A 27,084-nucleotide genomic window follows, 5' to 3' on the forward strand; every position below is an offset into this window, starting at 1 on the left:
TTAACTCAACATCCACATCTTCGGTGGAACAGTGGGTTAACTGCCTTGCTCAGGGGCAGAACGACAGATTTTTAACTTGTCAGTTCGGGGATTCAATCCAGCAATCTTTCTGTTACTGGCTCAACGCTCTAACCACTAGGCTGGTTGCGCTGCCATTCTTCTATATATGGTTGTCAGACTGTGTGTTTAAAAAAATGTCTGTGGTTGTTGTGGTGTACGTGGTTATGCTCATAGGATGACTTTTAAAGGTGAGACCTCACCGTGTTATTTTCAACACAAACACCTCATGCTTATTTTTTAACTAAGTCTTTAGCTGAACCCTGAACAGTCTCATTCTCTCCTCTAAATAGATGTGTTGAATGTTGTGGTTGTAATAAACAATAGACAATTCACAGTTGACTCCCCAATCAACACAGTTCATCATGTCACAAGAAAAAATAAAGGATTGGTATGTAAGGGTTCAGGACACTGACGGTGCTGGATGAGGTTTTCTGTGAACACTGATCTAAAGTCAGTGCTGCAACTACCCCCAAAGGTTAAGGTACATATTCAGGGAATATGAGCAGTTCCTAGATCAGTGTGTTTAAGACAGTTGAGCCAGCTAGACCTATATATAACTGAACAGATTACTTATTATGACATTGATCTCTGATTTGCGATGTTTTCGAATGGCTTCTCGCTGTTACTATTTTTACTCAAGTTTTAAATCCCGGAAAAGGCTTTTGAAACGCTGAAAAGCTGGAGACCAATTGGTGAACCCGGGATAGGAGGTCCTAGTGCGCGAAGCAATCAGAACGCGCCGAAGGCGTGGCTTTAGCGGCATGGATTGCCTGCGTCATATTGAAGCTATCCAATCCGAAACTTCAGATGTTAGACACCGCCAAGATTGGTTTCAGACTTGGACGGTGGAAGGTAACAGCTGAACACGAATCTCGAGCTAACAGCTAGCAAAGGCAACAGACTTGGGTGTTTATTGATTGAAAGGGGGGAAATTATAATTTGACATTCGAAAGGGATATTTGTCTATCCAGTGATCTCTCCAAAAGATAGGCTATCTGCTTTGTAACTTGGAGGTAACTTGTTATGTTAGCAAGTTAGCTAACAACTTGCTACTGCTAACTAGTGCTTTGACCGCGTTGGCTAGCCAGTTTGCTAACGTTGGCTAATTTACCCAACCGGCTAAAATTGCAAGACTGGTACACTTAGCTATCCATTGTGGTTATCAAGCCCACCAGTTGACCATCAAAATATGAATCGCGTTATTGTAGTTAGCCAGTCATAGCTAATATAACGTATTTACTTTCTCTTGCGCGTTAGTGTCAAGTTATTTATTATGAAATATTTCGTTGTCATTGATGGTTGCAGATTTATTCCTACAATATAACGTTAGTAGGCAAAGTTTTGTCCTAGCTTGCTAGCTAACAGTAATCTTCTAGTCTTTGCCTAACGACCAATTACAACACGTACGACAGCTAGATTACAGCTAGCAAACTAGACAATTTCGTTATTCTTTTTACCATTTACGCCCGAGGCATCCGAACGCTATTAATGTAATTCATAGTTATTCGCTCGGTGGCAAGCGATGTTACTTGGAAAAGCATCCATTTTGAGATTGAGACATGATGGACCAGAAAGCTGCCTAACTAATTCGTTAAGGTCAAACTAGGCATGTAGACATACCTCAGGCGTGGAGTGTTGAATTGCTTAGAAGCTTAAATTCATTATTTCAGAATCAAGATAATTTGACGTATAGTTTTGTTTCCTGTTTGGCGATAGGGATTTAGACCTCCTCTTCCTCTGTCCTCGATGCCAACAAAACAGCCGTCGAAGAAGCAGACGAAAAGAGTGCACTCGTAAGTGCATATCAAATTAAATCTTTAAATTGTTTGGTAATTCCTTATTGCAAATGCATGTGTTGACTTTTATTATTATAATGCACGCAGGATATATTTGAATCCGTTTTCTTATAGTTACACAATCTCAAGTGCATTTGGAATAGTCTCAATGTGCCTCTAAACTAGCTGGCCTGTAATATCACTAACGCTAACGTTAGGTGTGTAGCTTGCTAGCTAGTTAGCATCAGTTTGCCCCTTGAGTTAGCTGTCGCAGAGTGCTGGATAGAAACAAATTCATGTAAAAAGTAATTAGCCAGCCAGACAACGTGCATTGTTGAAGCTGGCTAGCAATTTCTGCTCTGCCTCGTAAACTTCGTGGGGAATCTCGGGTCTAGGACGTGGTCAACAACACCTACTAGGCCTTACAGTTTGCATGATAAAAGTTATGGTAAGATATCAGAAATATAAAAACGAGGACGTTTGATAGATATCACAGGTGATCGAACTCATCACTTTGCGTATTTCAATCGAAATTGCTTTCCAAAGACAATTTCGTCGGTTAGCAATGTTTTTGTTCAGGCTATAGCGATGTAGCCAGCTAGTGCTTTTGTGCAATATATTGCTTGCATACTAGCGGCCTTGATTTTTGATCAATAATGCAATTTGCTACCTACCTTTGCAAACATGTCATGTACAATATGCAGTTCGTATACATGTGCAATAGTTCACCTGTGTGACATTCTCATGACACCCGAGGCCTAACCAACTCGGGAGGGGAGGAATTCCCTGGGTAATATTTTATTTATGCTCATTTATGTTGATCATTTTTTACTGAATTGCTCCCCATACCAAAGTCGTCCTGCTTTGTCCAATGCATTCTTGGAATTATTCAGGTTAAAGCCAACTTTAAATGGGTAGTTTCCACAGTGTACTTTTTTGCACGGACAGCTAAAAATCCAGCTCTAGTCATTGCATTACACACTCCCCTGCTGTATCATGGTTGTTCTGTTTCAGGGAACTCGTTGGTGACATCAGAGCTTCCCTTTCTTCAGACAGAGCCTTACTTTGTTCCGACAGGATGATGGCCAAAGATGTGAGTCTGATCAGAGACAACCAGATGCAGTATTCTTCCACCTTGGTCCTGGGGGACTTAGACATTTGAGATATTCAATAGAGACCAGCTTTTGAGATTTTACTGGAGTAGATGTTGATGGTGTCTTCCCCACAGGTTGGTCTGATGGAAACCAATGGAGAACTGAAGGTTTTTATTGACCAGAATCTGAGTCCTAGTAAAGGTGAGCAAAGCACAGTGTTGTGCTCCAGAATACAGATCAGTGTCATTCAAACCTTGTCTATGTCCGGTATATGTCCTCAACTCAACAGCAGGGGGCAATAAGACTACACAGAAGTTTCTAATTTTACTCCCCTCCCAACTTCTGCTCGTCTTATTACTGGCTTCCATATCAGACAGTGCAGGTGTTCTAAATATCTGTGTACCCGCCAGTAAGTTTGCATCCCATAGGGCCTCCTGCCTGTTCTCTGTAACAATCTACCTGGGGGAACTGGATATGAAGAGGCAGCCATTTTGTTGACAGTGGTTCCAGATTACCCCTTTGACCCTAGTGTTTACTCTGCTCCTTCTTAGGTGTCTTGTCTCTGGTTGCTGTCCATCCTGCATCCATCCCTGTGGCCAAACAACTACTGCCCAAAACACTGGGGCTCTCCAATGTCAACATTGCTCCACACATGGTGAGTGTGTCTGTCTACCTTCACTATTTACCCGAATGGACAGAAATATACTGCAATACGGCAGGGGGGGGCGGCAGGATAGGCTAGTGGATAGAGCGTTGGACTAGTAACCGGAAGGTTGCAAGTTCAAACCCCCGAGCTGACAAGGTACTAATCTGTCGTTCTGCCCCTGAACAGGCAGTTAACCCACTGTTCCTAGGCCGTCATTGAAAGTAAGAATGTGTTCTTAACTGACTTGCCTAGTTAAATAAAGGCAAAGTAAAAAAATACAGGCATATCACAACCACATACTTGATGACAAAGTATTTTATTTTGAGACCGTGTGGTAGAGCGCAGGTTGATATTTGCTCTCGCAGACAAGGTTAAAAAAAATGTTGTTCTGCCCCTGAACAAGGCAGTTAACCCACTGTTCCTAGGCCGTCACTGAAAATAAGAATGTGTTTTTAACTGACTTGCCTAGTTAAATAAAGATTTAAACATAAAAAATGCAAGCTCACCACTTGCGTACACTTGGCCAAAGCGCTTCACAGCTACAATCTATAAGTTTATAGACAAGCACACACATACTTCATGGTCTCTAAGCCCAAACCATTAGCCTTGTGAGGTGACCGGGGATGAGCTTAAGCTGATCAACCTCTGCAGTCAGCAGGATTACACACCATCCCATTACATACATGAGAATATATACATGGAGGGAATCAGTTTAGGTATCACCTGATGGCCGGCCAGCAGACAATGGAATAGATTACTTACCTGGCCTGTCTCCCGTACTTCATTTGAGCAGGAAGTTCTCTTCACCTCAGAGAAGACTCACTCCACCACAGGCACTTGGTATATTATGAGTCAGCGGCATAATGCTCTTTCCATTTCTTTTGGTCTTGTGGGAGATACACCCACCCATAAAACATTGATATACAAGCTGACACTGTGATATCCAGGGGCACTCCAACTCTCAGACATGATTTACAAAAGATGCATTTGTGTTTAGTCGGAGCGCACACTGGATGCTCGGGCCGAGGATTCAAGCGTTGTGGGCTTACAACGGCAGTCAAGCATCCAAGCTAACATTGGTTAGCTACTTCCAGACACAAATGAGAGAACACCTCACTGACCATTTTACTCACCATAGCAGAGCTGTTTAGGCAGTTTTCATGTTATCCAGAGCTTTGGTGACTAATTGTGCTGCTGGCAACAATTTAATTACGTGTTTTTGCTGATGTTTACTGACACCGGCCATATTCAATGGGTGTTGAGCACTTGTAAATTCATCAGTTATTCTGCGCTCTGGTACTCAGAGGAGAGTGCTCTGAAATCAGAGTAGATAGCCAGAGCGAATTTATGAATGCACCCGAATGTCCATTGAGAAAGCCCAATGACTATACCACTTAGTTAAGCTAAGAATGATGGGAATAAGTCAATTATTGTTGTGTAGTTAATTAGTTAGCATATAGTTAATATACTGGCAAGTTTAATGTATCAGTAGGCCAACTAACTTTAGGTAGCTAGCTAACATACCGGTAGATACTTCTGTAGTTATATGCTATATGGTTCATAAGGATAGCTATAAAATTGTCAGACATAACATGTAAGTTAACCCATTTGAAAAGTCATTACTTTAATACATTACTTAACATTAGTCGTAATTCGTTAAAGCAATGAATTTGTTTCCGCCCTCGTTGGACTTCGGCTGCATATATTCTTCAAATCTGAAAACGTTGTGAAGCCACACCCATTTCCAGAATTGCATTATGGGCCCTAAAAGTACTGAAATAGTGTCCACTGCTTGTACACTTCGTATTTTGGCGAATGTGGTACGACATCCGGGAACTTTTGGCACACTAACTGTATCCATACTATCACCAATAAGCATACTATATACTCAATTTACATCGCAAATAGTATAGTTAATGCAGTTAGTATGAGTATTTGAACACAGCTCATGTGTTCTCTTTTTAAGTGTGTGAGTTTGACAGTTTTTTCCCCCTGTCCTGCTAAGCATTCAAAATGTAACGAGTACTTCTGGTTTTCAGGGAAAATGTATGGAGTAAAAAAGTACAATATTTTCATAAAGTATGTATTGAAGTAGAAGTTGTCAGAAATATAAATGGTTAAGTACAGATACTCCAAAAAATGACTTGAGTAGTAGTTTGAAGTATTTTTACTGAAATACTTTACACTGCTGTTTGTGAGGGGCCGCAGTGGCTCGCCGGTCTGCGTACCCACATCCTCCCCATCTTGACAGCGGAGAGAACAAATTTAAGTTTAAGTTAATTTCTGGCAATGATACACATTTTGGCATCAGGTGGAGAGAAATGTTTGAATATGTTATCAGGAATGGAATAGGAATATATACATATAAATATATGGATGCAAATGAGCAGTGTATGCAAGATGCAATAGATGGTATAAAATACAGTATATACTATGAGATGAGTAATGCAAGATTTGTAAACATTATTAAAGTGACTAGTGATCCATTTATTTAAGTGGCCAATGATTTCAAGTCTGTATGTATCCTCACTGTTAATGATGGCTGTTTAACAGTCTGGTGGCCTTGAGATGAAAGCTATTTTTCAGTCTCTTGGTCCCAGCTTTGATGCACCTGACCTCACCTTCTGGATGGTAGCGGGGTGAACAGGCAGTGGCTTGGGTGTTTCTTGTCCTTGATGATCTTTTTGGCCTTCCTGTGACATCGTGTGCTGTTGGTGTCCTGGAGGGCAGGTGGTTTGCCCCCGGTGCTGTGCAGACCCGCACCACCCTCTGGAGAGCCCTGCGGTTGTGGGCAGTGCAGTTGCCGTACCAGTCATGCTCTTAATTGTGCATCTGTACAAATGTGTAATGGTTTTAGGTGACAAGCCGAATGAAGATCTTCATCTGGTAACACTGTTATAGAGTAACTGTGCCAGCCCTAATCACAATGTCGTCACCGTTGATGATGGCTGTCAATCATCGTTGATAGACAATGCAATCGTATTGTCGCCCAACTCTACACTAACCTTTTCAATGATGTATGACTGATGGTCTGTTCATATTGATGTGTGTTGTAGGTGTATGTACTTTATTTTTTATTTTTTATTTTTTTAACTACAGCTTGCTGCAAAGCTCAAATCCTTCTGTTCACCTGATTTAGAATTCCTCACAATCAAATGTAGACCCCATTATCTTCCAAGAGAATTCTCTTCGATTATAATCACAGCTGTATATATCCCCCCCCAAGCAGACACATCGATGGCTCTGAACAAACTTTATTTAACTCTTTGCAAACTGGAAACCATTTATCCGGAGGCTGCATTCATTGTAGCTGGGGATTTTAACAAAGCTAATCTGAATACAAGACTCCCTAAATTATCAGCATATCGATTGCGCAACCAGGGGTGGTAAAACCTTGGATCATTGTTACTCTAACTTCCGCGACGCATATAAGGCCCTGCCCCGCCCCCCTTTCGGAAAAGCTGACCACGACTCCATTTTGCTGATCCCTGCCTACAGGCAGAAACTCAAACAAGAGGCTCCCACGCTGAGGTCTGTCCAACCCTGGTCAGACCAAGCTGGCTCCACACTCCAAGACTGCTTCCATCACGTGGACTGGGACATGTTTCGTATTGCGTCAGATAAAAATATTGCCGAATACGCTGATTCGTTGTGCGATTTCATTAGAACGTGCGTCGAAGATGTCGTTCCCATAGCAACGACAGAAACATTCCCTAACCAGAAACCGTGGATTGATGGCAGCATTCGCGTGAAACTGAAAGCGCGAACCACTGCTTTTAATCAGGGCAAGGTGACCGGAAACATGACAGAATATAAACAATGCAGCTATTCCCTCCGCAAGGCTATTAAACAAGCTAAGCGTCAGTACAGAGACAAAGTGGAATCTCAATTCAATGGCTCAGACACAAGAGGCATGTGGCAGGGTCTACAGTAAATCACGGACTACAAGAAGAAACCCAGCCCAGTCACGGACCAGGATGTCTTGCTCCCAGGCAGACTAAATAACTTTTTGCCCGCTTTGAGGACAATACAGTGCCACTGACACGGCCTGCAACGAAAACATGCGGTCTCTCCTTCACTGCAGCCGAGGTGAGTAAGACATTTAAACGTGTTAACCCTCGCAAAGCTGCAGGCCGAGGCGGCATCCACCAGCCGCGCCCTCATAGCATGCGCAGACCAGCTGGCCGGTGTGTTTACGGACATATTCAATCAATCCCTATACCAGTCTGCTGTTCCCACATGCTTCAAGAGGGCCACCATTGTTCCTGTTCCCAAGAAAGCTAAGGTAACTGAGCTAAACGACTACCGCCCCGCGTAGCACTCACTTCCGTCATCATGAAATGCTTTGAGACTAGTCAAGGACCATATCACCTCCACCCTACCTGACACCCTAGACCCACTCCAATTTGCTTACCGCCCAAATAGGTCCACAGACGATGCAATCTCAACCACACTGCACACTGCCCTAACCCACCTGGACAAGAGGAATACCTATGTGAGAATGCTGTTCATCGACTACAGCTCGGCATTCAACACCATAGTACCCTCCAAGCTCGAGACCCTGGGTCTCGACCCCGCCCTGTGCAACTGGGTATTGGACTTCCTGACGGGCCGCCACCAGGTGGTGAGGGTAGGCAACATCTGCTCCCCGCTGATCCTCAACACGGGGGCCCCACAAGGGTGCGTTCTGAGCCCTCTCCTGTACTCCCTGTTCACCCACGACTGCGTGGCCACGCACGCCTCCAACTCAATCATCAAGTTTGCGGATGACAACAGTGGTAGGCTTTATTACCAACAACGACGAGACTGCCTACAGGGAGGAGGTGAGGGCCCTCGGAGTGTGGTGTCAGGAAAATAACCTCACACTCAACGTCAACAAAACTAAGGAGATGATTGTGGACTTCAGGAAACAGCAGAGGGAACACCCCCCTATCCACATCGATGGAACAGTAGTGGAGAGGGTAGCAAGTTTTAAGTTCCTCGGCATACACATCACAGACAAACCGAATTGGTCCACTCACACTGACAGCGTCGTGAAGAAGACGCAGCAGCGCCTCTTCAACCTCAGGAGGCTGAAGAAATTCGGCTTGTCACCAAAAGCACTCACAAACTTCTACAGATGCACAATCGAGAGCATCCTGGTGGGCTCTATCACCGCCTGGTACGGCAACTGCTCCGCCCTCAACCGTAAGGCTCTCCAGAGGGTAGTGAGGTCTGCACAACGCATCACCGGGGGCGAACTACCTGCCCTCCAGGACACCTACACCACCCGATGTTACAGGAAGGCCATAAAGATCAAGGACATCAACCACCCGAACCACTGCCTGTTCACCCCGCTATCATCCAGAAGGCGAGGTCAGTACAGGTGCATCAAAGCTGGGACCGAGAGACTGAAAAACAGCTTCTATCTCAAGGCCATCCGACTGTTAAACGGCCACCACTAACATTGAGTGGCTGCTGCTAACACACTGTCATTGACACTGACCCAACTTCAGCCACTTTAATAATGGGAATTGATGGGAAATGATGTAAATATATCACTAGCCACTTTAAACAATGTTTACCTTATATAATGTTACTTACCCTACATTATTCATCTCATATGCATACGTATATACTGTACTCTACATCATCGACTGCATCCTTATGTAATACATGTATCACTAGCCACTTTAACTATGCCACTTTGTTTACTTTGTCTACATACTCATCTCATATGTATATACTGTACTCGATACCATCTACTGTATGCTGCTCTGTACCATCACTCATTCATATATCCTTATGTACATATTCTTTATCCCCTTACACTGTGTATAAGACAGTAGTTTTGGAATTGTTAGTTAGATTACTTGTTGGTTATCACTGCATTGTCGGAACTAGAAGCACAAGCATTTCGCTACACTCGCATTAACATCTGCTAACCATGTGTATGTGACAAATAACATTTGATTTGATTTGAAAGCAAATTACTCTTTTGGATTATAAAGCTTCTAGTGCTCTAAAACTGAATTGGTTGAGCTCTCCCCCCTCCCCCTGTAGGTTATTGGTACGCCCCAGAGGCCCAGTGTTTCCAGTGCCATACTGGTGAACAGCCCTCACACACCCAGCTCCCAGTTCCTCACACAGAGCCAGCCGGCCGACGCGTCGCCTTGGTCATCGGGGTGAGTTTAGTTGATTTATTCTGTGTGCTATGCCAGTGTAGTCTAGAAGTATATAGCTGTGTTTAACCACTTTTGTCCACAGGAAGCGTGGTAAGAAGGGGGAGAAGAATGGCAAGGGCCTGAGGCATTTCTCCATGAAGGTGTGTGAGAAGGTGCAAAAGAAGGGTGTCACCTCGTACAATGAGGTGGCAGATGAGCTGGTGGCGGAGTTCAGCGCTGCAGACAACCACATCTCCCCCAATGACTCTGTGAGTTTTGCAGCTGTATGCACAATGCACAGGGCTCTTCCTCAAAATAGCCTGGGGAAGTCTTTGACTTCACTTTCTCTGAGACATAATTCTCTGACATCAGACATTGTCTGAATTTCTAATTATGTCATCACACTGTCAGACAGAATTCTCCGTTGTTGCATCACTCTTAAACTGCTCTGACAGAACTCCTCGTTATGACATCACTCTCTGACAACCATCACTTTTTTCAGCCTTAATCTTAGACAAAACAAATCTCTATGACATCACAATTTCAGACACAACATACCTACTTAGGAAATGAAGTTATGACATGGAGGTCTTCCTCGAGCCTAATTTATGTCCACTACTTTTGCTTTTGGTGTTCGGACTTCAAACATCAGCTGCCATCCTCAGTGTTCCGCTTCATCCACCTTGTAAAGTCTTAAAGAGATTTCGGAGTGCGGACTGAAGCGGATGTTTTCGCTCATGCTAAAACGGAAGTAGTAAATTAGGCTTCAGCACACTGGTTTCATTATGACAAATCCACATGATCATTATGACACCAAACCCAATGGAAGCGCTCTGCACACCCAGGAGTCAGAGATTAACCCCTTCCCCCTCTCCTTGTAGCATGTGTATGACCAGAAGAACATCCGTAGGCGTGTGTACGACGCACTCAATGTGCTTATGGCCATGAACATCATCTCTAAAGAGAAGAAAGAGATCAAGTGGATTGGTCTGCCTACCAACTCGGCCCAGGAATGCCAGAACCTAGAGGTGAGTCTAATATATACACTGAACAAAAATATAAACTAAACATGGAAAGTGTTGGTCCCATAATTCACCAGCTGAAATAAAATATCCCCCAAATTTTCCATATACACAAAGTTTATTTCTCTCAAATGTTGTGCACAAATTGTACATCACTGTTAGTATTTCTTATTTGCCAAAATAATCCATCTACCTGATAGTTGTTGCAAATTAAGAAGCTGATTAAACCGTATGATCATTACACAGGTGCACCTTGTGCTGTGGACAATGAAAGCCAACTCTTAAATGTGCAGTTGTCACACAACGTCAGAGGTCTCAAGTTTTGATAGACTGTGCATTTGGCATGCTGACTGCAGGAATATGCAGAGCTGTTGCCAGATAATTGAATGTTCGTTTCTCTACAATAAGCCTCAAGTGGTTTTAGAGAATTTGGCAGTACAACCAACTGGCCTTACAACCGCAGACCATGTGAATGGCGTTGTGTGGGAGAGCTGTTTGCTGATGTCAACGTTGTGAACAGAGTGCCCCATGGTGGCGGTGAGGTTATAGTTTAAGCTACGGACAACAAACGCAATTGCATTTTATCGATGGCAATTTAAATGCACAAAGATACAGTGATGAGATCCTGAGGCCAATTTTTCTGCCATTCATCTGCCACCATCACCTCATGTTTCAGCATGATAATGCACCGCTCCATGTCGCAAAGATCTGAACGTAATTTCTGGAAGCTGAAAATGTTCCAGTTCTTCTATGGCCTGCATACTCACCAGACATGTCACCCGTTGAGCATGTTTGGAATGCTCTGGATTGACTTGAACGACAGCGTGTTCCAGTTCCCGTCAATATCCAACAGCTTTGCACAGCCATTGAAGTGGGACAACATTTTACAGGCCACACTCAGCAGCCTGATCAACTGTATGCGAAGGATGTGTCACGCTGCATGAGGCAAATGGTGGTCACACCAGATAGATACTAGCTGGTTTTCTGATCCACTCCCCTATTTATTAATTGACCAAAAGATGCATATCTGTATTCCTAGTCATGTGGAATCCATAGATTAGGGTCTAATTTATTTAAGTGGATTGATTTCCTTATGAACTGTAACTCAGTAAAATCTTTTTAATTGCATGTTGCTTTTTTATTTTTGTTCAGTGTATATGCACAGTGCATTCAGAAAGTATTCAGACCCGTTAACTTTTTCCAGATTTTGTTACTAAACAGCCTTATTTACAATGAATGCCTACCGGGGAACAGTGAGTTAACTGCCCTGTTCTGGACAGAACAACAGATTATTTAATTGTCAGCTCGGGGATTCAATCCAGCAACCTTTCAGTTACTGGCCCAACGCTCTAACCACTAGGCAACCTGCCACCCCTCTTCTTGGGTTTGATGCTATAAGCTTGGCAAACCTGTATTTAGGTAGTTTATCCAGTTCTCTGCAGATCCTCTCAAGCTCTGTCTGGTTGGATGGGGAGACTCGATGCTGTAACTCAATACTGTAATCGCTGCCAAATGTGCTAAAACAAAATACTGAGTAAAGGGTCTGAATACTTCTGCAAATGTAATATTTCAGCTAATTATTTTAATAGAAAGTTGCAAAAATGTCTAAACCAGTTTTTTTTTTTTCATTGTCATTATGGGGTATTGTGTGTAGATTGAGGAGAAAAAAAACAATTTAATCAATATTAGAATATGGCTGTTAGGTATCAAGTGTAGAATAAGTCAAGGGCTCTGAGTACTTTCCGAAGCCACTGTGTATATACACACACCTGGTACACCATGAATTCTCTTCTCCCTCACCCCCCTCTTTTCTAATACGCTCTCACACCCTGGCTGTGTTCTGCTCATCTGTAGGTGGAGAGACAAAGGCGACTGGAGAGAATCAAGCAGAAGCAGTCACAACTCCAAGAGCTTATATTACAGGTGATCAGCTTGCCTCCTGTTACAGGACTAGCTTGCCTCCTGTTACAGGACTAGCTTGCCTCCTGTTACAGGACTAGCTTGCCTCCTGTTACAGGACTAGCTTGCCTCCTGTTACAGGACTAGCTTGCCTCCTGTTACAGGACTAGCTTGCCTCCTGTTACAGGACTAGCTTGCCTCCTGTTACAGGACTAGCTTGCCTCCTGTTACAGGACTAGCTTGCCTCCTGTTACAGGACTAGCTTGCCTCCTGTTACAGGACTAGCTTGCCTCATCGACAACAATACAATCACTGCTAAAGGCAAGCATATATAAGAGATCAGGAGATCAGCAGTTGCTACATACCTTTTTTTAGACTTAAATTAATATGTACCCATTGATTCTTTAAGCCTATAACTTAGGAATGCCCCAATAGCTTAGCTGAACTGCCGTACCCCATCAGAATCCAAAATATATGCCTGTTTTACTGGTTAAAAAAAACTATCATTTTGATATCATGTCCATGCATCCATAGCTTTGTCTGAATTTGAGTTGTTATATTTCTCGAGCCCCATCCCTCAGCATTCTACCGAAACGACAGTGGTGGTGACAATGCTTTATTGTTTTAAATGCCGATTGGCACTTTAACATTCTTCTAATGTTCTATCCATGATCCTCTCCTGCAGCAAATAGCCTTTAAGAACCTGGTGCAGCGGAACCGACAGACGGAACAGCAGACCAACAGACCTCCACCCCCCAACTCTCTCATCCACCTCCCCTTCATCATTGTCAACACTAGCAAGAAGACTGTCATCGACTGCAGCATCTCCAATGACAAGTGAGTGACTGTAATATTTGAGTGTGTGTAAATTGATCATCAACTTAATTCATGTAGACATTTTTATTTTGTCCCACAGAATTTTCACTAAATATATTTATGTAAATGGCCAATTTAAAATGTAAATTTATCAGACTCTTATCCAGTGTGACTGGAGGAGGGGAGCAATTAGTGTTAAGTGCCTTACTCAAGGGCACATTGACAGATTTTTCACCTCGTCAGCTCAGGGATTCGAACCAACTACCTTTCGGTTACTGCGCCAATGCTCCTAAACGCTAGGCTACCTGCCGCCGCCCAATAAAGTATCGTATTGAGGCAATGGGAACACCCTGCTCAAGTTTTTCCAGGATTGAATGTTTTCATTCATGTTCTAACCATGCCATTATATTCACCTCTTTACTTTCCTTCTCTTCAGGTTTGAGTACCTGTTCAACTTTGACAGCATGTTTGAGATCCACGACGACATTGAGGTGCTGAAGCGTATGGGCATGGCCTGTGGCCTGGAGGTGGGCAAGTGTTCCCCGGAGGACCTGAAGGTGGCACGTAGCTTGGTGCCCAAAGCCCTGGAGCCCTACGTCACAGGTCAGACCATAGGGGTCAGGGTTCATAGTGCATGCTTAAATTTCAGCCATAGGTCAAGTCATTGAGCTCCACATGATCCATATCAAAGTAAGTGAGATTAATTGGGCATGAAATACTGAAACATGTTGCTAATTCGGTGTAGATTGGTCCTGTTTGGTTCTGTCTGAGGTATATATATGTGAACGTGTGTACTACTGTCTCAAACAGAGATGGCCCAGGGCCCCATCAGTAACGTCTACATCACTGGAGGATCCTCCACCAACGGGGGGCGCCATCACGGCCAGGGCAGGTGAGTCTCTCTCCTACTGTTGCCCTAGTCACACATTCACATAGAGGGAGAGGAAGAGTTACCATATTTCTATCTCTCCCTCTCTGTAGTGACAGTGGTGCAGATGGTACCCTGGCCTCCAGCTCTAATGACTCTCACTACAGCGGCTCCCGTGTTGAGACCCCTGTGTCGTACATGGGGGATGATGACGAGGAGGATGACTATGATGAGAATGACGATGAAGATTAACCTCCTGCCACTCCACGCATTTCTCATCTCCAACATGCAGTCTGTCTCTGCATCTCTCTCTGTATCGCTTTCTCTCAAGGGTGTTGAAGAATGTTTGAGTATGGAGGCTGTGCAACCCTCTTCTCAGAGCGGGGTCCTGAATCACATGATAGCCAATGGCTCTCTGGGAAGTGTAGTTTATGGCTTTGGCACTGCTGCGTCCTTTCTGTGTATTATCACCCTCTTCTTGGCAAGCCATCCCACCCGAGAATAAAGCTACAACAAAAAATCTTCCAGCCAACTCATTGCTGTTGGAGAATGTATAGTGTTCCTTGTGTGTGAAATAGTTATCTTTATTATGTTTTGATTACGTTGGAGAGACTCAATGGTGAACCACTGTTTCAAGATGGCTGCCAGTGTCACTGCACCAGACCGCTGGCTCAGAGACATTCACTGGATCCAAAATGGCTGATTTAGTTGCCACAACGCCCTAAGAAAGATTGAAACTGCCCTTTTGAAAGTGTGGACACTATTTTGTTATACCTCCCCTCCCCTGCTATTTGTGGCATTGATTTCAAGTAGAGAATTTGTATCTGCTCCCCACAGTTCTGTAGGCAGCTGCTTTTCTGCTCCTTGTTTTTGGAGCGTTTTAGCAGCGACTCAATCCCTCAGACCCTGTCACACAGTGGTAGTGTTTACAAATGACTGGCACCAGCGAAGAAAATAACTCCTACCCATGCTAACTATAGGACAATGTTAGGCTTTATTTGTGAAATGTAAACGGATCCTGTGAAGATTGTAGTTTATAGCATCCTTTACGGGTCAGTGGTGGAAGGAAGGCCTGGACATGATCGATGTCTCAAATATGTGGGTTGTGTAGGTCTCTATGGACTCACTTCGAAGATCTCCTTTTTCAAACTGAACAACCCATGTACTGATTCTTCCAAAATACCTTTTCTGTAATCTAATATAAATTTGAAAATTAAATATAGAGAATGTTTTAACAAGTTGACTTCAGTGAGCGTTTTGTGCGGTTTTATAACTTCTAATCTGAAAAGCAGTTGGGTTGTATTTTCTCAATTGTCTTCAATAGCTGAACTAGGACAGTAAAACCTCAAATGTGTCAAACCTATTAAATCCAATGGGAAATCTTTGTTAATTAACTTGCAGTTTGTTATGATAATGGTGCCCAGGGTGACTATCCTGAGCTAAATAGCAAGTGTCTTCACTGACATTTTCAACCTCTCCTTGTCCTGGTCTGTAATACCAACATGTTTTAAGCAGACCACCATAGTGCCTGTGCCCAAGAACACCAAGGTAACCTGCCTAAATGACTACTGACCCGTAGGACTCACATCTTTAGCCATGAAGTGCTTTGAAAGGCTGGTCATGGCTCACATAAACATCCCAGAAACCCTAGACCCACTCCAATTTGCCTACTGCCCCAACAGATCCACAGATTATGCAATCTCTATTGACCTTCACACTGCCCTTTCCCACCTGGACAAGAGGAACACCTATGTGAAAATGCTATTCATTGACTACAGCTTAGCGTTCAACACCATAGTGCCCTCAAAGGTCATCACTAAGCTAAGGACCCTGGGACTGAACACCTCCCTCTGCAACTGGATCCTGGACTTCCAGACGGATCGCCTCCAGGTGGTAAGGGTAGGTTGGCTGGGCTCCCTGCCTGTGCCATTAAACCCCTACAACTCATCCAGAACGCCACAGCCCGTCTGGTGTTCAACCTTCCCAAGTTCTCTCACGTCACCCCGCTCCTCCGCTCTCTCCACTGGCTTCCAGTTGAAGCTCGCATCCGCTACAAGACCATGGTGCTTGCCTACGGAGCTGTGAGGGGAACGGCACCGCAGTACCTCCAGGCTCTGATCAGGCCCTACACCCAAACAAGGGCACTGCGTTCATCCACCTCTGGCCTGCTCGCGTCCCTACCACTGAGGAAGTACAGTTCCCGCTCAGCCCAGTCAAAACTGTTCGCTGCTCTGGCCCCCCAATGGTGGAACAAACTCCCTCACGACGCCAGGACAGCGGAGTCAATCACCACCTTCCGGAGACACCTGAAACCCCACCTCTTTAAGGAATACCTAGGATAGGATAAGTAATCCTTCTCACCCCCCCCCCCCCTTTAAGTTTTAGATGCACTATTGTAAAGTGACTGTTCCACTGGATGTCATAAGGTGAATGCACCAATTTGTAAGTCGCTCTGGATAAGAGCGTCTGCTAAATGACTTAAATGTAAAATGTAAATGAACAACACTTTCGCCACACTGATCTTCAACACGGGCACCTCAGGGGTGCATGCTCAGTCACCTCCTGTACTCCATGTTTACTCATGACTTCAACACCATTAAGTTTGCAGTTGACACAACAGTGCTAGGCCTGATCAACGACAAGACAGCATATAGGGAGGTCAGAGACCTGGCCGTGTGGTGCCAAGACAACCTCTCCCTCAACGTGATCAAGACAAAGGAGATGATTGTGGACTACAGGAGAAAGAGGATCGAGCACGCCCCCATTCTCATCGACGGGGCTGCAGTGGAGTGGGTTGAGAGCTTAAAGTTTCTTGGTGTCCATATTACCAACAAACTAACATGGTCCAAGCACACCAAGACAGTCGTGAAGAGGGCACAACAACACCTATGCCCCCTCAGGAGACTGAAAATATTTGGCATGGGTCCTCAGATCCTCAAAAGGTTCTACAGTTGCATCACTGCCTTGTATGTCAACTGCTCTGCCTCCGACCGCTGAGCACTACAGAGGGTAGTGAGTACGGCCCAGTACATCACTGGGGCCAAGCTTCCTGCCATCTAGGACCTCCACCAGGCAGTGTCAGAGGGTCCTAAAAATTGTCAGACTCCAGCCACCCTAGTCATAGACTGTTCTCTCTACTACCGCACGGCAAGAGGTACCGGAGCTTCAAGTCTAGGTTCGAGAGGCTTCTAAAACAGCTTCTACCCCAAGCCATAAGACTCCTGAACACCTAATCAAATGGCTACCCAGACTATTTGCATTGTCACCCCCCTTTACACCACTGCTACTCTGTCATCTATGCATAGTCACTTTAATGACTTTACATGTACATATTACCTCAACTAACCCGTGCCCCACACGTTGACTCTACCAGTACCTCCCTGTATATAGTGTATATTGTTATTTTACTGCTGCTCTTTAATTACTGTTATTTCTTATTCTTAAACATATTTTTTTAAACTGCATTGTTGGTTAGGTGCTCGTAAGTAAGCATTTCACTGTAAGGTTGTATTCGGCGCATGTGAATAATAAAATTGTATTTTATTTTAATTGAATGTGTGAGCGATATGATGGAAGAATTGAGGGCTAGAGGGAGCCATAACCGTGTTGCTTTCACCTGTCTGAACCTTTCATTTCCGAGGGCTAGGGGCCTTTCCGAAGGGTCCAGAGTTGTCCATTTTAGACTGTGCATGTCCCCCCCTATACTTCGCTGCACCACTGCTTCTTGTTCTTTAGATAACAGGTGCTACTCCAGCCACAGGGACTGAATACATTATCAGCTTGGGCTCACTCTCAGCCTGTGGTATTAGGGAGTTAGTGGATAAAGGCATTACTGTCTGAAGGGTGTTGAGTCAGGTGTGTGTGAGAGAGACCGAGATAGCGCTCAGGAAGTATGCCTTGGGACATGAGGAGGATCTTCTTGTGTCCTCTGTCCTGCTGAAGGCACTGATCTTTCTCCTTCCTATCGCTCCCTCTGTTCATCTTACCCTTCTCTAATCCTCCCTTTCTCTAACACCTTTTACTCTCACATTTGAACTCCTTAATCTCACTCTTCTCACCCTATCTTTCCTTCACCATGCTCTCTGAGTGCTGCAGGCAGCCCCTCTCCCTCCATTGCCATGGATTTGGGCAGCCTGACCATGGTGGTTGCCAACTCAACCTACATCAATGCCCGTAGCAGCTTCGATGGCTCAAACCTAGCGGCTTTGTCTGACAAGTACCCCACCTGCCTCAAGCTGCCCCACAGTGTGTGAGGGCATCCAGGAAGCCCTGGACCTGGCCTTCTAGTCAGTCTGCGTGGAGAAGCCCATTGGCAAACGCCTCTTCCGCGTGTTCCTTGAGGCTGCTCCCGAATCCATGGTCCTTGCTGCCTGTGGCTGGACATCGAGGAGTACGACTTAGCAGAAGGCTCAGAGCGGGCCCAGAAGGGGTTCAGTATCGTCCAGCGCTACCTAGAGGTTCTACTGTCCCTTTCTGACTCCGGAGATGGTGAACCAGGTGGAGGGCCTCTTTGCCCAAACACTGACCTCAGTACTTGGCTACCTCTAGGATGCTCCCTCCACCTTTTTCCTGGAGAGCATGTTCCTTCAGTGGAGGGGGGGTTCAGAGAGGTGTCTGCCTGTCAGATGAAGGCCACAAGGAATCTGTACGCCTGCATGCAGCTCAACAAGAAGAGGCTGAAGAAGAGGAAAGGCTATGAGGTTTGAGTGAGTGTCTTTGGTATGCCCCACCTGAACTGTAGTCTAGTCTCCTGATGTTTACTGTAGTTGTGGTCCCCAACCTTTTGAGTCAAGATCTCTTATGCAGTCAAAAAGCAAGCTGAGTTCTACAGCTAAACATTTTTTTAACAAACTAATACAAACAGTTATGTAAGAATGAGGTTTGTGCAGTAGCCCTAATACCTTATCACAGCATATTGGCTATATGCTTGGCCTGACAATATTGTTCTTCTATACAGACCATATTTCAAAACTCGAGCTTAGATAACAAAATAGATCAGTTGGTGCAGCACTTGCGAGGCAAAGCTGAGCATAAATTGAAATAATTTTCTAATTTCATTTTACTGGACTAATTGCGTCTGATGGTCATGGTGCGTTCAAGACAACTGGGAACTCCAGAAAAAAAATAGTTAAAATCATGATGTTAGTGAACTTCAGGTCCAAGCTCTAAAAAGATGCCAGAGTTTCTGATTTGGATGACTCCTCAAAACGATTTCCCCCACTCGGATCTCATTTATTTCCGAGTTCCCAGTTGTCATTAACGCGCGGAAGTTGGAGATTTCCGAGTTTCCAGTTGTTTTGAACACAGCAATAGTCTCAACGGAGAGAGCAGCTGAGGTTACGCATCTCACTGGCCCTTCTCTCTCCTAGACTGACCAGAGAAAGGGGCCACAGTCTTCCACCTGATGGTGAAACTCAATTTACACCGCATCTGCCTCAGGCACAAATTAATGTTGTTCCTACGACCAGAGCAAGTGAAATACTCCTCGATATTAAAATAGACACGACGAGCTGGTAATACTAATAAAAACGCATGGCTACTCATTCCTTGCAGTTGCAGCGCGAGTGGAAGTAGAGAGAAGTGCGTTTTGTAATAGTGTTGAATAGAACATAGACATGAACTCATAAAAACACAAGCTCTTTGCTGTATTTTTGACAGTCTCTCTTTGGTCATGGTTTTAAAATGTATTAAATCTCACGGAGGCGAGTATCAAACTTTGTTGTGGCCAGGGTCGTGGAAGCTGGAGGTACGGTGATTTGAGCTGTCTGATTGGCCAGGGCTGTATAGCCACAGTTCTCGTCCGTCGGATAGGCTGAGTTCATCTTTTCAGACACAATAAATGGTTCACAATGGGAACACTTTGCTTCCCCTGTTCACAGGGCTTCCGAATCAAGAGCACCTACCAGCAACTTGGGAAAAAGGGTCGCAAGCCTTTGTGCCTTTTATCATTGGCTTTTCTACAGAAATGTTTGGTGATCGACTAGGAAGGAGTGCCTTGAAGGTTGTCCAGTCAATCGGTGACCACTGCTGTAGTTGATGTGTGAGAGAGAAGATACTATCTAAAGGGGGAACTTGGTTAATTACAGTACAGTATGCTTCTGTACACTATTAATGCTAGATCAGAATAGGATTGTAAACACAATGACTAATGACATGGAGGGTTGTGCTACAGTGTCTCTGCCTCTGTGACTGTTAGAACCCACTTATCTGGAGTGGAAATGGTTATGTTCATGGAAGCAGTTTTGATGTAGGCTACAGTACCTGTTCTCCAGTAAGTGATGAGGAGATAATGGTCTTAATCACTTTAGCCTCTGTCTTGGCCCTCTGTATTATACATTGTCATGTGTGTGTCCCTCCTCTGCTCCCGTGCTTTTACACCTGCATTGTTTGCTGTTTGGGGTTTTAGGCTGGGTTTCTGTACAGCACTTTGAGATATCAGCTGATGTACGAAGGGCTATATAAATAAATTTGATTTGATTTGATTTAGGGGGCGATGGTGGAGAAGAGGATCCTTGCACCAGGGTTCACAGTCACTTCATCGTGTTGCTGGCCTAGAATACTCTGTCTGGTTATGACCATCATGAATGGAGGTGACCTGAAGTAAACGCATGCACAAAGCACATACCCACACACACTGCAGGAACTATCCTATTTGTTGTTTCTTGTAATAGATCTGTAACATGTTTGTTCTCGTACTGCCCCAGATACCACATCTACCTGATAGATGAGAACAACCCAGGGATCATCCAGGGCATGGAGCACCTCCACCAGAAGAGCATCCTCTACAGAGACCTCAAACCTGAGAACGTCCTCCTGGATAATGAAGCTACACACTGATGCAGTTATATACACACACACACACACGTTGACGTGATGCTTTGTGATGCGATGTTGTCCTTAGGTAATGTGCATTTCTCTGACCTGGGTCTGGTGGTTGAACTAAAAGTGGACCAGACAAAAAGCGAAGGCTATGCCGGAAATCCAGGTCAGTCTCACCTGCCCGATCTCATTATCTCACAATGGGTCTCACGTTTAGTGTCTCCAAGAAGCGCCACTCTGTCTCTTGTGACTGACCTTTGACCTCTGCCCCAAGGGTTTAATGGCTGCTGAAGGGGGAAAAGTATGACACCTCAGTAGACTATTTCACCCCGAGGGTCACGCTGTTTGAGTTCATGGCCGCCAAGAACCCGTTTAGGGAACCAGGGTAGAAGGTAACCCACTCTATCCTGCCTCCCTTTCATGTCTTAACTCTTCAAACTGATGAGTGTGAAGGTCTCCAATTCTGGTCATGTTGTAAAGCCACTGGAGTCTGAAGGCTTTTGTTCCATCTCAGCACTATCACACCTGTTTTATCATTCTTCATTCATAGACAATGATTATTTGAGCCAGGTGTGTTAGTGCAGGGCTGGAACAAAATCCTGTACACCCAGTAGCTCTCTTGGTCCAGAGTTGGTCTATGACTTTGATGTAATGTCTTTAACCTGCAGTCGTCTTCTGGTTAGGTAGGAAGGAAGAGCTGAAGGAGCGTATCATGACTGGGACGGTGGTCTACCCAGAGACATTCAGTGTGAACGGCAAGTCCATCTGCTCCGGGCTGCTGGAGAAACAGGTTGACCAGAGACTATGCTTCAAGAATGGCGCCTGTGACGAGATCAGGGCACACCCTATTGAAAACCTGTGTGGTGAGCTGAAGAGGAGAGTCCACAAGTGAGGACCAAGGATCTGAAGGATCTGAAGAGTTTCTGTATGGGGGAATGGTCTTAATTCTGTCTTATCTAACATTATAGGAGACTCAGAGCTGCTATCGTGGCAAAGGGAGGGTGCACAAAGTACTAAGTGCAGGGGTGCCAATAATTGTGACAAATTCTTTCATAAAATAATTATTTCATGACTTTTTTAATTTATTTGAAAATGTTTAACTCAAAGGATAGATTCATATGATATTTTCAGTGTAAGATCAAGCTGATAAACAACAATGACAATTTTCACAGCCATTTTTGTTCATATTTACCTAGGATGCACTGTATATAAAAATGAGTGTTTAGCTTCTTATTAAACTAGTCTGTTTTCATGTTTAGTGGAAAAGTGTTTGACCATTGTTGTATATGGAGGTGATACTGTCTTGTAGATCTTTGACATTAACTTTATACAGTAACTTTCAATATACATGTATCTGTGGTGATGCCAATGCAGACTATGGAGCATGGAGAAAGGAACACATTTTTCACACTGTATTGCAAAGCAAATTTATTAACAAAACATTTGTCACTATCAAATATATGAAGAAAAAAAAACACAGTTTTTTTGAAAAGTCACATGGAGTTTCTGCATGACACATTGTAAATATAATGTAGCTCACAGGAATGTCATTGAAACACAGAATCAGCTTTTGTTGTCTAATATGCTGATGAGGTGAATGTACCCATCCCGAGGATGACTTAGCACCACAGAATAGGCTCCAGGCAGTCCGTTCTCTGTAGTGAGCTAGTGAGCTCCTGTTTCATCCACGGTGGAGAACAACCTCCATCTCTTCTTTCTATTTCTCACCTCTTTTCCTTGAGTCTAGCTCCTATCCTCTCTGGTCTCTCCATCCCTCTTTCTCCTTCATTTCTCACTATCCCCTCCACGTCTATCCTCTCTCCCTCCTTTCCTCCCCCTCACTCCCGTGCAGTGGCCTTATAGATCCTCACGTCCCCCTCCTTCAGCTCTGTCAGCAGCGTCGTACTAAAACAACTCTCAAAGCTCTTCTTGAACCTCAGGTCTGACTGAAACCTCACCTTATTGGCCCACAGGAGCGTGGTGCCACTTGCTGGTCTGCAGAAGTGGCGCATGGTCGCCAGCAGCTCCTCCAGGTAGTCGTGGTGATACACCACATCGGCTGCCAGAACATAGTCGTAGCGACAGGAAGTGCAGGGGAAGTCTCTCTCGAGGTCTTGACCCCAGGTGAGGGCCCTCACCTGGGGCGTGTAGCGGCAGCGGCTCTTGGAGTTACGAGAGAGGTTAAAGGTCAGGTTGGGAAGGATTTCGGGCAGGTCGGTGGCCGTTACCCAGGCTCCTGGAAAACAGGACACAAGGGAACAATCAGTCAATCAGTCAAATCAATCAGTCTATCAAACCATGTTACCAACTGACAGACTCACCCAGTAGACTGATCAGTGGCCACTATACAGTTAGGCAGACTGACTAAGAGACTGAAGGACAGACTCACCCAGTAGACTCGCCACAATAGACAGTAAGCCTGTGCCTGCCCCGATCTCCAGAACTGCTTTATCCAGGAGATTCACCTGCTGCCGGTTATTCGCCAGGAACTGACTTAGAGCTACCGCCTACACACACACACACACAATCATCATCATCATCACTACGATCAACTATCGCACAATGATTGTCAGTAAATCCAGATCAGTCAATATGAATGACGTGCACTGTGTTTACATTTTTCCTTGTAAAAATGGGTTTCTAGCATCATATTCCACTGTCGGTGTGCATCTGTAGAACTCACCCCCGGCCAGATGAGGGCACCGTAGGAGTCCAGAGACTCTCGGATGCAGATTTCATGACCAGCGATGAAGAAGGACTCTTTTCCCAGGGTGTAGTAAACACTGGGCTCCCAGACGTTCAGTCTGTCCAACGCCTCCCTGGCCATCTGCTTACAGTCAGACACCACTGTAGAGAACAGGACCACAATACAACCAGGAATTCTACACCACACTGGATGGCCAATATTTTAATAATCACTATTACAGTACACAGGGTCACAAAATAAGACTGACAATTACACACAACCACAGATCGAACAATGAGACAGATGTTTCACAGGATGTATAAATCTGAAGCAATTTGGTGATGAGAGGAAGCCATGTGGCTGGCAGTGGGAGAAGAAGTAGTCATCAGCAAAGTCTGTGCTAGTAGCAAAAGTGTGAGTCTTAGTTCGCATTTTCTTCTACACTAGATCACAGTCACCATTCCTTACTGTTAAGGTTAGGAAACCACTGCTTGCCTTCACCTGCTGTTCCATTTTCCATTGTCTCTTCTTCTTCCCTGTTCTCACCAGGCTCTCCATCTGTCCTTTCTTTCTTGGGAACCTCCTGGTCAGACTGTTTGGCTGTAGAGTAGGTCTCCATCGCCACCTTGTGCTTGGACTGGGCAATGGTGAGTCCGCTGCTCCCCTATCTCCCCTGGGTCTGGTTGTCTGGGTTCTGGCCCAGAGAAATACTTATTTATAACCAACCGTCAGCAGCATGCCACTCACGCTCTGAAAGGGAATACATCACCGACCTCCCTCAGCTCCATGCTCTTACAGTTTATCTTCTCCACACATACAATCACCAGAATTCACATCAAAACATTGTTCACTAAGACGGTGTTTGTAAGTATCAGAATGGAGCATCATTAATACAAGTTAAGTTATAATGTAACAAGGCTTTTACAGACACGTTAATCTCCACATACTAATGTCCAGGAGGCTTGCAGATTCATAGACTCATGCTCCAGAGAAATTAATCAAGCTGAATGAAATTGAACAGAATGCGTGAGATAAGATGGGATGATGTACGATATGTAATACAGACCTGTGTGAGATGGTGGTCTCTTTCTCTGTCTTTGTGACTGACCTTCTGCATCCTGTGTTTATAGCTGGCCAGCATCCCTTTAAATATGTCCCCAAAACACGGAGCTATAATTACGGAAGGGAGGGAACGTCAGACTAAGCTAGTATGATAGAGTGACAGTCTGAGAGAACGGGAGACAGATATGCTGCCTAAAGCCAGACCCCCACTTTGACTAAAGCCCTCTCCACTGTTCACTGATCCCACTGACATGGAGCCAAGTGAAGTCACCATTTTCAGAGATGTTTATGTGTGTCTTCCACAGGAGGTTGATGGCACCTTAATTGGGGAGGACGTGCTCACGGTATTGGCCGGAGCAGAATCAGTGGAATGGGATCAAATACATGGATTCCAGGTGTTTGATGCCATTCTATTTGTGCCGTTCCAGCCATTATTATGAACCGTCCTCCCCTCAGCAGCCTCCACTGGTGTGTGCGTCCAGGTTAGTGTCGAACATAAGTGGAGGATAACTTTCTGCTTGTCTAAATGAAACAGCGGACTTGGCAACACAGTGCCCATACCAGGAAATGGCCAGGGCACTCTGGTTCAGAGGGCACAGCGGGAACTGGTGTCCGATATCAGAGGGTCACTCTTCATGTATATGTTGAGACTTCGTTGTTCTTACCTGTGTGTGTGTGTGTGTGTGTGTGTGTGCGTGCGTGCGTGCGTGCGTGCGTGCGTGCGTGCGTGCGTGTGGTTAGCTGTAATGAAATAAAACTCAGCAGTATCTTGCAACCCCCTTTCGGAATGTTTTAGAGCCTCTGCATTGCAATACCCTCCTCCACTGAGTTTGGAAAGCATGGTTTGATCCCATATCGACCATCTGCAGCCCGTTGAAACCAGACTTATGAGAGTATGACAATAATATGAGATATGGAGCAAGGGCACACTTAAGGCATGCCTGTTGTGGTTACTGCCTATGGCTCAGATTACACTATACACTTTGTGGAAGTCTTATGAAGTTAGTGTACTGTGTGACATTAGTTTGTGGGGTCAAGTATCACTGACCCGGACTTGACCCCCTCTCCTCCCTGTCAGCACTGACCAGGGAATGATTTGGCTCTCCTCTCCTGTTTCTCTCACCACAATTGACTCACTCTCTCTGTCTCTGTCATTCATCTCCCCGGCCTGTATTCTCTCTCTTCCACCATCCCTCTCTCTCGCCTGCACGGATAACGACACACAGACTAGAGCCAGCTGACACTAACAGATGAGAGGATTTCTGAGTGTGTAAATCTATAAGCCATGCTCGTTGTCATGTAAATGATATTGCTCAATATCAAAACACTCATACCAGTCTAAGCACAGGATCACTCAAATAGTTTGATTTATGTTAGACAATAAGAGGGTTGTTTGATTGGTGATTATGTACAGGAGAACAGAACAGCCTGTTTCAATGGCTTGCCTCTTTTATGAGCAGATTCCTCCAAAAATGGATCAGAGGATTCTGATTTCCTGTCACTCCGCTGGATAATAGCTGATCTGGAGAGGCTTGGAATACCATGTGAGTTAATATCATTCCCAGTTGTATCCAAGAGAGACAGGTGAGTAGAATAGATCATGGAACTGTACTATGTGGGAGATGTAGTTGTAATTTTTATGATCAGGCTTGTTTGACTTACAGTAAACAGTTGGTTTGGGGTCAGTGAGACTATGGCAATGGATGTCTGGTGAACAGTTGAGAGGCTAGAGTATGCCAAATATGGATGGGCCTATAGCTCATGTAGTTTATGATGGAGCGTTGATGGAGTGGAGTCTAATCCAGCCTGTGTGTGTGTTAGTCAGGCAGGCTGCAGGCTTATTCATTCTCATAGCCTCTGGAGAAACAGGTGTGTCTGGGCTTAAAGAGTGCACACACGTCCACAGTAGCAACAGTTGCAGAAGAAGTTTCATTTGAATGGAATACAAAAATACTGGTTTAATACAGAGGGACTGTTTCCCAGGCACAGATTAAGCCTACCCATAGGAGAAAAAATAAATACATATAAATATATTTAACGTCACATAAAATGTATTTAATTTCCCCGCCTTATCAATCTACACACAATACCCCATAATGACAAAGCAATAACAAGCTATTCTAATTTTTTGGAAATTTATATATAAAAAAAATGAAAAATCACTCTTACATACAGTTGAAGTCGGAAGTTTACA

General features: G+C 44.6%; 2 protein-coding genes, 1 long non-coding RNA gene and 1 pseudogene across 10 annotated transcripts; 2 read left to right on the top strand and 2 right to left on the bottom strand.

Annotated features, from left to right (window-relative positions):
- Positions 1 to 846: 846 nt before the first annotated feature.
- On the top strand, positions 847 to 15,561 carry LOC118386135 (transcription factor Dp-1-like). 5 transcript variants are annotated; one of them, XM_035773591.2, is made up of 13 exons: positions 847 to 912; positions 1,777 to 1,853; positions 2,850 to 2,928; positions 3,064 to 3,130; positions 3,481 to 3,584; positions 9,618 to 9,739; positions 9,822 to 9,987; positions 10,600 to 10,746; positions 12,595 to 12,663; positions 13,325 to 13,476; positions 13,892 to 14,058; positions 14,266 to 14,347; positions 14,437 to 15,561. In XM_035773591.2, exons 1-13 carry the CDS (start codon positions 868 to 870, stop codon positions 14,573 to 14,575), a joined length of 1,416 nt encoding a protein of 471 aa, XP_035629484.1. In that variant the 5' UTR covers positions 847 to 867; the 3' UTR covers positions 14,576 to 15,561. The 5 variants fall into 5 exon arrangements, with proteins under 5 accessions (XP_035629484.1, XP_035629486.1, XP_035629485.1 ...); XM_035773592.2 differs by lacking the exon at positions 847 to 912 and adding an exon at positions 925 to 1,073; XM_052522183.1 differs by lacking the exon at positions 847 to 912 and adding an exon at positions 934 to 953.
- LOC127931079 (uncharacterized) lies at positions 3,637 to 10,593 on the bottom strand. 2 transcript variants are annotated; one of them, XR_008139731.1, is made up of 3 exons: positions 10,281 to 10,593; positions 6,197 to 6,407; positions 3,637 to 5,818 (listed from the first exon to the last, which is right to left on the bottom strand). It is a non-coding gene; the product is annotated as an uncharacterized LOC127931079 (long non-coding RNA). The 2 variants fall into 2 exon arrangements; XR_008139730.1 differs by having other exon boundaries at positions 10,277 to 10,593.
- A 2,048-nt stretch (positions 15,562 to 17,609) lies between the features above and the next one.
- Positions 17,610 to 22,405, top strand: LOC118386144 (rhodopsin kinase GRK1-like; annotated as a pseudogene).
- Positions 22,406 to 22,557: 152 nt separating this feature from the next.
- LOC118386140 (protein-lysine methyltransferase METTL21C-like) lies at positions 22,558 to 25,227 on the bottom strand. Of its 3 annotated transcripts, none has more exons than XM_035773598.2 (5): positions 24,895 to 25,227; positions 24,297 to 24,522; positions 23,826 to 23,989; positions 23,532 to 23,649; positions 22,558 to 23,378 (listed from the first exon to the last, which is right to left on the bottom strand). In XM_035773598.2, the coding sequence occupies exons 2-5, from the start codon at positions 24,445 to 24,447 to the stop codon at positions 22,981 to 22,983; spliced, it is 831 nt and encodes a 276-aa protein (XP_035629491.1). In that variant the 5' UTR covers positions 24,448 to 24,522; positions 24,895 to 25,227; the 3' UTR covers positions 22,558 to 22,980. The 3 variants fall into 3 exon arrangements, with proteins under 3 accessions (XP_035629491.1, XP_035629494.1, XP_035629493.1); XM_035773601.2 differs by having other exon boundaries at positions 24,330 to 24,522; positions 24,895 to 25,222; XM_035773600.1 differs by having other exon boundaries at positions 24,297 to 24,578; positions 24,895 to 24,942.
- Positions 25,228 to 27,084: the final 1,857 nt, after the last annotated feature.

The sequence above is a fragment of the Oncorhynchus keta genome, chromosome 7 (assembly GCF_023373465.1).
Source record: "Oncorhynchus keta strain PuntledgeMale-10-30-2019 chromosome 7, Oket_V2, whole genome shotgun sequence".
Taxonomy (NCBI): Eukaryota; Metazoa; Chordata; class Actinopteri; order Salmoniformes; family Salmonidae; genus Oncorhynchus; species Oncorhynchus keta.

Bases quoted from the DNA above. Each gene is read 5' to 3' on its own strand.
- LOC118386135 (XM_035773591.2), top strand. From the start codon at position 868: ATGTTAGACACCGCCAAGATTGGTTTCAGACTTGGACGGTGGAAG. The intron at 9,988-10,599 runs GTGAGTTTTGCA...CTCTCCTTGTAG, and splicing joins ACATCTCCCCCAATGACTCT to CATGTGTATGACCAGAAGAA. The intron at 10,747-12,594 runs GTGAGTCTAATA...GCTCATCTGTAG, and splicing joins AGGAATGCCAGAACCTAGAG to GTGGAGAGACAAAGGCGACT.
- LOC118386140 (XM_035773598.2), bottom strand. From the start codon at position 24,447: ATGGAGACCTACTCTACAGCCAAACAGTCTGACCAGGAGGTTCCCAAG. The intron at 23,990-24,296 runs GTAAGGAATGGT...TGTTCTCTACAG, and splicing joins GTGGTTTCCTAACCTTAACA to TGGTGTCTGACTGTAAGCAG. The intron at 23,379-23,531 runs GTGAGTCTGTCC...CCTGTTTTCCAG, and splicing joins TATTGTGGCGAGTCTACTGG to GAGCCTGGGTAACGGCCACC.